Source organism: Nothoprocta perdicaria, unplaced genomic scaffold (assembly GCF_003342845.1).
Source record: "Nothoprocta perdicaria isolate Ctin4 unplaced genomic scaffold, notPer1 scaffold_118, whole genome shotgun sequence".
Taxonomy (NCBI): Eukaryota; Metazoa; Chordata; class Aves; order Tinamiformes; family Tinamidae; genus Nothoprocta; species Nothoprocta perdicaria.
Window position 1 is genome coordinate 243,730 of NW_020454294.1, and position 11,591 is coordinate 255,320.

General features: G+C 39.3%; 1 protein-coding gene across 1 annotated transcript in view; it reads left to right on the forward strand.

The window, feature by feature from the left end:
- The window catches only part of PSMA3 (proteasome subunit alpha 3), a 10,923-nt gene extending 215 nt beyond the window's left edge, over positions 1-10,708 (forward strand). Inside the window, exons 2-11 of the mRNA XM_026053753.1 lie at positions 449-531; positions 1,617-1,740; positions 2,391-2,492; positions 2,627-2,700; positions 3,307-3,379; positions 4,024-4,089; positions 6,293-6,339; positions 7,221-7,288; positions 7,439-7,503; positions 8,052-10,708. Coding sequence (XP_025909538.1) covers positions 449-531; positions 1,617-1,740; positions 2,391-2,492; positions 2,627-2,700; positions 3,307-3,379; positions 4,024-4,089; positions 6,293-6,339; positions 7,221-7,288; positions 7,439-7,503; positions 8,052-8,096 — 747 coding nt within the window. The 3' untranslated portion in view covers positions 8,097-10,708. The remainder of the gene's footprint in view (positions 1-448; positions 532-1,616; positions 1,741-2,390; positions 2,493-2,626; positions 2,701-3,306; positions 3,380-4,023; positions 4,090-6,292; positions 6,340-7,220; positions 7,289-7,438; positions 7,504-8,051) is intronic.
- Positions 10,709-11,591: the final 883 nt, after the last annotated feature.

The following is an 11,591-nucleotide window of genomic DNA, read 5'->3' on the forward strand; positions in this document are numbered from 1 at the left end:
CCGGCGCTGCCGCCGCTCCGCTCGGCCCCGGCGCGGCCCTGGGTCCCTCGCTGGGTCCCGCGGCGCCTCGGAAACCCGCGGGCCGCTGCCGCCCGCACGGCCTTGCTGTGMGCAGGGCACGCGAGAGCCTCCCGGCCTCAAAAAGCCCCCGGAAAGGTGCCCTGGGTGGCGAGTGCCGCCCCGGCTGCCCCGGCTGCAGGACGAGGAGGTGTCGGGATTGGCGGCACGGGAAGCGCGGCTGCATCCCGGCCTGATGCAATGAGTTCGTGTAGTCGCGGGCCACAACTTGCTTGTTCATGTCCCGTGTGTAAGGGAGCCGCTTGYATGGACGTCCTCTGAAAAGACGTGTGCTGAATAAGGGCGTTAAAAMCCAAGCAAACGAACAGCCCCCCTCAGCCTGTGGTGTTGGGCTTTGCTTCCTTGCTGAGCAGTGTGTTTTCTCCCTCAGTATGACCTGTCGGCTTCCACGTTCTCTCCAGATGGCAGAGTGTTTCAAGTGGAATATGCTATGAAAGCTGTGGAGAACAGTAGGTAAGATACAAGTATCTTTATCCCTTTGCTAATTGGTGTATTTTTTAAATAGATGAGCTTGTTTTGCAGACAAAACTGTATTAGCAGAAGAAGTTACGAGCTGCTCTGTCCTTGTCTTAGAAGTTTTCAARTAAAGTATAAAAGGGTTCAGTCAGTTTTGCTTGCTCAGTGGTGCYGTAGAAACAGAGGCGATGTTACGGAGAATACAAAGGAGGGCTGTAAACTCACCTGTGCACGTACAGGGCAATAAAGTTCTCTGCTTTGGGGCAAAGTTGGGTTGCACAGCTCATTAATATATGCAGGGTGCTCAGCTATTATGGTTATAGCACCATATAAGTACCTGAAAGCCCATTTAATGCATGTGAGTTGAGACACTGCAGATCTGACTAGCTCGAGGCCTCATACATTTATAGCAAAGTCATCTGGCAGTCCCCAGTTTCTTGGGGAATGCTCCACACTGTGGCAGTAACGACTGCTCCCTACAAACGTGCCTCTTCCTTGGACAAAGGAAAAGCTGCAAAAAAAATATCCCACCTGTGCTCAGAGCAAAAGTGGGACCGATTATCCTGGCACAGATGGGATCAACACGKGTGTCTGGTCATGGCGTGCGCTGCTCAGTAGGGATCAGTGCGAGTGTTTTGGAGGGGGTGCAGCTTATGTCGGATTTGATCTTTTGTGCTTGATCCGTCCTGGAGGGCAAGGAGAGACTCTCACATCACCTGTATCCTGAACTGACCACAGGGGAGATTAAACAGGCCCTCAGTGTCGTATTGGTAACACACAGCACGTGCTTCTCCAAACAGGGCTGCCACTGTGTGCAGTCCCGCTCCGTTATTTGGATAGGGACTTGGCAGCCCCTGCCTTACCCCCTTACCCTTGGGTGAGAATATTTTTTGTAGGTTTACTGAGCTTTTTATCTTTTTCCTCCCCTTGACTTCCATGAACGGAGTGCTACAAAAATTGCACTATGGTTCTACTTTTGTGGAAACTATTTGTAGTGTTTTGTTAACTCTCTTATTTATTTTTGCTTCCCAAATCTGTTGTGCTTCCATGTAAGTGAGATGTGCCTTTATCTTGTTTTTCAGTACAGCAATTGGGATAAGGTGTAAAGATGGAGTTGTCTTTGGAGTAGAAAAACTAGTTCTGTCCAAGCTTTATGAAGAGGGTTCCAATAAGCGTCTCTTCAATGTYGATCGACATGTTGGAATGGTGAGGTGCTATTTAACTTTAACCTCTCATAAAGAGAGATTCCCTGCAAAGTAGATAAAGTAATTTAACAACCTCTGTACGTAGTTAGAAATGACAATGGATTTTTAGACTATTTTTTATAATTGGTTGTGTGTATACTTACATTTATTTAGATAGAARTAAAATTGAAAGTAGAAGACAGGTGTGTATATTTTGAGATTGTTCTGATTTCTTTTGAGAGAGTTTCATTTGAACAAGTGGCAAAGTTGTCTTTCGTTACTCAGTAAATGAATAAGGCTTGTTAAAAAGCATGACATGCTCGTGCCCATACAAGATTCTCTTTTCCATCTTAATGATGTGGGAGCCAAGTGGATCCTGTGAAGGCTGCCATGTGGATCTTACAGGTTACTGGCTAATCTGTAACAGTCGTGGCAGCATAAATAGAGGTTACTGCACGAGAGAAATGCCTCAAACTGTGTGTGCTTATCACCAGTATTGGGAAGAAGCTGGGTTTGCTTCTGCTTACCCCCTCAAATCATATAAAACAGAAAGGGAATGATACACTGCTATGGTTAACATCAGTAACCTCACATCATTAGACTTAGTCCATTGATCTTAAGAAGGCCTTACAGGAAAATGTGTTGCCTAACTGATGGTGTCTGTCGCTTCAGGCGGTAGCAGGACTCCTGGCAGATGCTCGCTCCTTGGCAGACATTGCTAGAGAGGAGGCTTCTAACTTTAGGTCCAACTATGGCTATGATATCCCACTGAAGGTAAGGAAGTGGCACGATCCATTTGTTTCATTGGCTTTCTGAACCTCAGCAGGCAGAGTAACTTTCATTGCAAGAGACTTGATTATTTCTGCAGATGAAGCTTTCTGATTTCTTTTTTTTTCTTTTCCACTTAGCATCTTGCAGACAGAGTGGCCATGTATGTGCATGCATACACGCTATACAGTGCTGTCAGGCCTTTTGGTTGCAGGTGAGTCTTTCAAGKATATATTTACCTGTAAAGATCTTTTGTTTCACAGCCAATATAAGTGTTCAGGTTAGCTCAGATTCTTCTTTTTTATTTTATTTATTTTTAAATTAGAATGAGTAACTAAGAGGTGAGGATATAAACAGCTTGCATTTTTCGGGGGGTGGAACATCTTGTGGAAAACCAAGCAAAGAATTCATCCTTGTATAAGAGCACACAGAATGTGACCCTTTTCCTAAGCTGTAGATTTATGGCACTGGCAATAGCACTAGATAGATTTCTCTGTAATCATCCTGCTTGCTGTCATTGCTGTGGAATATGTTGTAATGGGTTGTAGTTATTAGTAGACGGGGACTAATGACTGTTGAGAGCTGCTGCCAAGGTGCTGGCTGCTTATAGATCAAGTAAAATCTTACTGGCAGCTTCTAAACGGTAGGGGATTATGAAAATACTAGAATATAAGATATATATATATATATATATATAAAATGTAGAGATGGTCATTTTGCTTCAAGATGAACATAGGAATCTTAGTTGCATTTAGTCTTTTCATTTTTTTTTTCCTGGGTTGGTAGAACAAATGCTTCCAACTTTACTTTTCTTACCTAGTTTTATGTTGGGGTCTTACGATAAGGATGATGGTGCACAACTGTACATGATTGATCCATCAGGTGTTTCATACGTGAGTGTTGAAATATTTCCATTTTGATATAAGCTATATATTTGATATAAGCAAATTATCCTTTGATCACTGCTTAAAGTGAACAAAGATGTTTTTGCATATCTTCATGTCTTTATTAAACATGGACATGAAAGTTTCTTTGAAAAAGTACAGTCTTTTTGAAATTAGTTTTAAATTCTGTTTATTAGAAATTTAGGAGTTCCACCTGGTTCTTTCTAGTACCACTCCCTGTCCCCAAAGGTGCATGGACTATGGGCATATTCCAGTCACAAAATTCTTCGGGTAACCGAGAGGCTGACAGTGGCTTCTGACAGCAAGTCGAATCAAAACAGATGCTTGATTTTGTTAATCACTTAGTGCTGTCTCCTTTAGCTGTGTCTAATACACAGGATGTGCATTATGTGTGTATAATCCACACTTCTATACTAGATTAAGTACCAACACATCCAGTAATTGGATTCTGCGATGAGCAGATTAGGATTCTTATGTGAGAATTGCTTTCTCTTGCTTGTGAGATTATAGACCAATTCCAGGGTTTTCTGAGTACTAGCGAACTTGTTTCAGGGTGGGATGGTACAGCACGCATGCTAGTGGGCTTGGTATTTAACTGTATTTGTTTTCCCATTCCCTCCTTTTTCTTTCAGGGTTACTGGGGCTGTGCTATTGGTAAAGCCAGGCAGGCTGCAAAAACAGAAATTGAAAAACTTCAGGTAGGTTATTAAGTTTGGGGTTTGCTGTTTCCAAAGGGATATTCCAATCTTATATTCATACCTATTTAATGCTTAAGACATATAATATGTATAGAATACCACAGAAGCAGAGGAAACATTTCCTTCGTGCATTTTAGAAGGTGTTCTAGCCTCTCTTAATAGCAGTATTTCTCAAGCCTTGTCCCAGGACAACAGGAACTCCATAGGGAGTGCACATTTTTAAAACAGGAAGCATAAATAAATGAGATGCACACAGAGAAATAATTCCATAGCCTGATCATGCAAGCAGTTGAGTGTACGACCTGATCTACAGAGAGAAGACTGCACTGAAATGTGCTGAGGTGCACCCTAAGCTGACTTAGAACTATGTCAGAATTCTAAAAGGCTTCTGTCCTTGTGTTTCTTAATACCTGAAGCCTTTGGAGTTGGAGGTACTTAAAAAAGGAAAAGCCTTTCCATGCTGTGTTGGATGTAATGCTTAATTTGTGCTCTGCTTGCATCTTCAGTCTGCAAAAGCACCACATCACAGTTGTCAGCACACGGAAACTCTGAGCACGTATTAGTAAAAAACAGTCCATTGATGGTGGTTTTGCATCAGAACTTAAAAATTACAGGAACAATTAAAATGTTCTTCATTTGCTTCAGTTCAGTCTTAAACCCAGTCAGATGTATTTTAAATTAGAAGTAGGAAGCCTACATCTTGACATGAATCAATGAGACATCATAATTTCAATTTTGATGTGTGCAAATTGGCAGAAAGATTTGGTATCCTGAGTAATATATAAAAAAAGCCTTTTTTTCCACAATGCTGAGTGTTTTTATTTTACTGCTTAATTCTTGTACAGCTACTAAGTACAGGTAGTATTTGATCTCCATTGTGTAGCCTGTAACAGTAGGAACATGGGACCAGTGCTGTATTTTGTGATGTAACCACAGTTGTGGGGTGGCTTGTTTGCAGAATGCCTTCAGCAATGCCTATGTCCTTCTCAAAGCACCATGAAGCAAGTGCAGTCTTGCTCCTGGATGCTTTTTTGCCAACATCAGTGGCAGGTTTGCAGATCTGAGTCCATTTTGATAAGATGAATTTGTGATTAAATGTCATAACTCAAATATCAAAGAGAGAGAGAGCTGCAAAAGCTTGTAGGGAAGGATAATGACCTATACCCTCCCTYGTAGGTAGCTTAAACTGCAAGCAGGCAACACTGTGCGGGTCATGTCAGTTATAGCTGCACAGAAGTGCAAGGGAAAACTGAAGTGGTGTGCACAGGACTTCAGCCTTTCAGTACCTAGTGCTTCTTAGGCACCTCGGTTGCTACTAATCACATTTTTCTTGAGATTTGGCCATAAGTGTTAATTCCTGTGATAATGACTACTGTAAGCATTTGCAGAATTAATGTAGCTGAGAGGTCAAARAATGATGGCAAAATATGATGATGCTAAAGTCTTTTTGACTCTACACTTTCAGGTCTTGTAGTTTCACTACTAACTCTATGCATAAATACACATAGTAATGTAAATGTGGGCTAATGTAGGTTTGTGTACAGCAGTCAGTTATCATGGAAAGTGGCATTTAATCTTACAATATTGTCATTGTCTAGTATGAGACTTGTGCTTAACTATGATTAAAATGTCAGACTGAAATAACTGAGAAAACACCAAATGATATATTAATACCATGTTCAGCCATGCAGTCAGCTGTTAACATCTAAGTAGTATTCTGCCCTTGGAGCATCACTTAAAACCAGAAGTCAAAATTACCAGCAAAATGTTGGTAAGACCTGAAGCATTACTATAGAATGTAGGAAGTATATGAGTATTATATATCAAAATATGACACACGCACTATGCTGCGCAGGTGGTTATTTTAAGTCAAACACAGCACCAAGCAACAATTCTAGCTTCTAACATATTTAAACTATTTCCTCAACATTAAAACACTCCTCTGCTTAGAGCCTAACCTGGCAACATTTCAGCCTAACCACTTTTTTCACCTAGACATGCACTTGTGAAATCCTTCAGTGGAAGAAAGACTTGTATGTTGCAGATTGCACAAAAGTGAAAGACAAAATGGTTTGATCCTACTTGTAACTACTTGCCAGTACTGAAGAGCAAGTTCTTTAGGCATGTGAATAGACACTCATGTTTTGTCTCAGGGAAATGGAAAACATTATATTCACTTAAGCCTTGTGCTTTCCTTCTACAGATGAAGGAAATGACCTGTCGTGATGTTGTTAAAGAGGTTGCAAAAATGTAAGTCTCCTTTTCCTTTTCTCTTTTTTTCTCTTATTTACCTCCCAATTTGATATAAGTTCTTATGGATGAGTTTGTCATAGTTTCAAWCTGAAGTTGTTCCTTTTAAATGGAGTAAATCTGTAGGTGTAAAATATAATCTCCAGCACTATGGCTGTTGCTTAGAACATTTTTATAAAGAAATACTAAACACTTCTATCAGCAGTGCTGCAGTGTATGAGTTAATTTTACTCACCTGTCACTGAGGAGAAACACTACACAGTGGTTATGCTGTTACTGTCATTTTCATGAGTCTTTTTACCTCACAGACTAGGGGCTGGTTTCAGTAGCCTGATRGCACTGCAGATGCTGTTGTACCACTTGCAGTTTAAATTCTGCTCATCATGTTTGCATTAAGAATAGCAGTCAGTATGGAAGSCAATGCATAGGCCTCTAGCATGTCATGCAAGGTATTGTAACTCCAAGTCTGCTGGTATTTAGTCTTAAATATAAAGTTAAGTTTATTGGAGAAATACAGGACAGCTCTAACTTAGCCAGCAAAAGCATGCAGTGAGGACTTYAGAGCTTAAGTTCTGTGGTATTTAAACTGTGAACAATGAGTATTTTAAAGGTGCTAWATTTCTACCAATAATAAATTGAGTACTGGGACTAGAGAAGTAGTTTGTATCTTAGTGGTTATCATTTAATGCATTCTTATACTAATAATTAGGRCTGGAACCATCTCTGGTGTTTTTCYGTTTGYATATGTAGAAGAAAAGACTGGAGAGAGCTTCTGTTGACAGCAATGAGAATATCTCAATAGAGGAAATCTGTAAAGGGAGGAAATACTTTCAGCCTATTGATCRGTTGGCTCTAATCTGTACTTTTTTTGTTCTTTCCAGAATCTACATAGTTCATGATGAAGTAAAGGATAAAGCCTTTGAATTGGAGCTCAGCTGGGTTGGAGAAAGTAATGCATTTTATTTATCTTTATTTCTGTAAACATAGAATATTTCTAAGCCTCTGTAGCTGAACTACAACATTGATCTTAACTTCATCCTGCATGTTGAAGTCTTCATGTGAATTCTGCCTAATGTATACTTTTTTTTTTAATTGGCAGTAACCAATGGAAAACATGAAATTGTTCCCAAAGATATCAGGGAAGAAGCAGAAAAATATGCCAAGGTAAGGCCCAGCTTTTGGGGAGCCATCTCAGTGCTCTGCTTGACAGGTCCAGAATAGAATGAATGAGTTGGCAGTTAGGCTTCTAGTGCAGTGAACACTGAGAGGGGTATAGTTACAGCCCAAATCATTTAACTGTTAACTGAAATTATTTGGAAGAGAAAAATGCACTATGTAATCCTGGGATAGTTCTTTTCAAAAATGGAGCAATTTAACAAGCTTGCTCAGATGCCATGTTCCTCCCTCGAAAATAAGCTTTCAACAATGGTAGACTTAAGGAAGTAGGAGAGACAAGAAGTCAGATTGACTATAACTGCTTTTAAAGATAACCAGCTGGAAATAAAAAAAAATCCCCATATTAAACAGATCTCCACTTGTTCCAAAAGTAATGATGGCACTACATTCTGCCTACCTCAAGATGTGAACAAATTGACAAGATTAAAGCTCTACAGCAGAACTCCCAATGCTTTTTTGTAGGCTGACTTTATAAAGCTATTAAACCACAACTAGGGTGTGTCTTTACTAAGGCTGCCTTTCTCTCTCTCATACAGGAATCTTTGAAAGAGGAGGATGAATCAGATGATGACAATATGTAACATATTGTTACATCAAGACAAGTTCAACTTTTCTTAACTTAGTACAGGTTTGTTTATAATGTATTAACCATGGAATGCCATTATGTACTTGCTGGAAGATACTGACCAACTTGCACTAATAAATTTTCCATTTAACTCTCTGTTAACTTTTACTTCAAAGTAGCATAGATTGATATTACTCAGAAGCAACTGTACCACAAGTTAGTTGATCTGTATCAAAATGGAAGAAAAATTTTGTTTGAGACTGGTGGCAGTGAAAAAATAGTCTGCCTAGGATTGACAAGTTAGTCATTCTCTCATATTCCATAGTTTAAAAAATAGCACTTGACTACTCCCTGCATAACCTGTATTGTGACTTGCCATTCAGACAGCCAAAACCTACCTCTGGCAGCTCAGGGTGGGGAAAAATGAGAACATAGCTCTGTAGAAGAGCTGGTTACAGCTGGCATGGGCAGTGTTCAGGAAAAGGAATTTTGTTCTGGTGTAATTTTTGATCTGCTCTAGGCTTAAACCTAGGATTTTCTGAAGAATAGAAGAAACAAAAACTTCAAGTCAGGTTAAAAATAGTATTTTTGAGCCCTAAAGATTTCAGATTAAATTAAATAACTTGGAATTAATGCTTGAAGGGCTAAACCAGTCTCAAGAGCTAAACCAACRTTAATTAAGAGCAGAGCCAAGATGCTCTCCCACAGAAGCAGGGCTTGGCTCCTGCCTCTAAAATTAAAATTAGCTTCTATTGTTGGTCTGAAAATTGTTGACTTTGCTTTACAGTGAAACGTGACAAAGCATCACAAGGTCAAGAACTGTGTTCTCAGCAGGGGGAAGATTTCTGAGTCAGAGATTTGAGCAAGAGATGATGCTGACTTTTGCATCTGTGATTACATCTGCCCAAAGCACTGGAAAAGTTTAAATTTGAAAATATCAGAAAAACAGTTAGATTCATACAAGACACCACCTTTTTGCTTCAGTTTTCAAGTAGTCTACGGAGTCCAGACTCTGGCCATTTATGGGAATACAGAATAGGGCAGAACATTAAATACTCACTTGGAATGCATAGCTGTAGCACTTGCCARGTTGAAGCACACAACTTCAGAGTTTTAATACCATACACTATTGCTCCAGACCCAAACCATGTGTTTAGAAGAGCATCAGAAAAAAAAAAAGATTCCTCAACCACCTTGTTTCTTAGCTAAAAAAATCCTTCTACCAAAAGATACGTGTTGGGAGTGCACAGATCCARTAATGAGCTAAGTAGAATGTATGCCAAGATGCTTCTTGTCCTTAAGTCTCACACGTCACCTTACTATTACTTATTCTTCCTCTGATGAATCATTACTCTGATATTTAATAGGAGTGGGCATGACTAAATAATTATAACAACAGGAAGCATGACAGCAAGTCCACACACAGAAGCTTTGCTCAAGAAATTAAAAGAGGAACACAGGTGAACTCTGCAGGAGCAAAAATACATTCACTAGTATCTAGTTTACATTCTCGTGTATGAATGCACCACAAAAGATTTCAGAGTATGCATTGGGACTTACACTGTTTAAAAAAATCATGTTAGGACTGCAGCAGTGGAATCAATTTCCATTATTTGTACTGCTTTTACACAGCCTTGAAAACTAGTATTTCAGATGGTATCTTATTCACAAGTGACTAATACTGCTGATGAAGCTAGGGTAAGATTGTGCTATTTGGAAAGATGCAAGTATTATCCATACTAAACAGGTTTCTGGCAGGGTAGCTGTACGTAAGGATTTCCCCAAATAAATGTGCATATAACTTATCTGTATTTGGTGATGACTCTCAGAAGGGAAATATTTCAAACAATGTCTCATGTAGATGTGACATCTACATATGCCAAACATAAGTCATTTGTTATTTCTTTACCCCACCAAAAGTAACTACCTAGCTTAAGGTTAAAACTTCACCCACTTGATGCATAGCTGTGCGTATAGACATATCAAYGTCTGAGATGCTCTCTGGCTCTGTAGCCTAGGTCACCTGAAAAGCAGCAGCTTTAAGCTAAAACTATAACCATGAAAACAAACAGTAAATACAGCTGATAAATGGGTAAGATGTATAGCTGAAAGTCAAGATAATTATTACCTTTTTAAAAAGTGCAAAGTTTCAGGATCCTAAAGAGAACAAGAAGACATTAGTTTTCAGAGAAATTTTGAAACAGTGCTAAAAGATAACTCTTCTCCCCCCCCCCACCTTCCTTCAATCCCATCTGTCTGTAAGACAAAAGACAGGACTAGTTTTTCTTTCTCCACCCATCAGTTTTTCAAGTTACAGGTAGCAAAGGAAGTTGCTTTCACTTCAGTCCTGAGGGCTATTTTGAGACACCAACTCCTTTTAACTTAAAGCTCTTGCTACCTATTACTTCCAATTATACAAAGAAGCAGAAAACAGGTTGTAGAAGAGTTAAGGGTGTAATGTTACTGTCTCTCCAATAAATACTCTGGAATTTGAGAGCATGGAATCTACAACCAAGCTCCAAAGTCTGCCATTTGAAGATGTGCTAAACAACCACCATGCAGTGTTCCTTGGCCTACAGTACACTGCTATTAAAGGACTCTGAAACAGTTGTTTAAAAATGGTTCCTACTCATAGCTGCGCCAACCAAAAATGGATAGCTCGAATAAAGCAGGAAGCAGCTTCTCATAGTTTATATTCCAAATGTACAAAAAAAACTTCCTGTACTCCAAATACTGTTTTAATTGACATAGCCAAATAAAAGTTTAAAAAAAACAGGCTGGTTCATTGCTGCAAGAACTTAGATATGATTTGAGATGACATCTATAGTCTGTATATCCACAAACACACTAGAATCATTCCAATTCTACTTTCAGCAGTAGATTTTACTAGTAGTATGTTAAATTATAGCAGTTACATGTGAAAATTGATACATGATTTTAAACAAGTCCAAATCTATCACCATAAAGTTCTTGAGAGTGAAGCTTATATTATTCAGAGGGCTTTTGGAAGAGGAAAAAAAAAAAAGGAATCTGTTACTATCATCATTTAGGGAAGGACAGAGACCCATGATGTTAGACAGCACTAACAGSTTTCAGGAGCAGCACAGGAAGTGCTGGATTACTTTAACAGAACACTATATAAATGTTAATTTCATTTTGGCATCTGACACACACTGCAAAGTATCACTTTGAGAGGCTAGCTCTCCCACATCCATTTCTACATACTTCAAAAATAAAAAATATTACATACTAGCAGAACTAAAGTGAAGCTTCTTTTTCTGCAAGGCAGAAAYAAGCTTAACAAGTTAACAAGCTTAACTCTTCCAGCCATGTTGTCTCTGCTAAGTAGAAATGTCACTGTACTGTGCTGCTTGCAAGGAGATTATAGGAGAGAACACACAAAAAGGTCACTTCTCGATCAGAAAGACATGTATTTTGTTCTTTTACAACTCCAAAGGTAAGAACACAGAATCTCAGTTTTTCTGTTTACAGTGCAGCTGTTGTGACACGC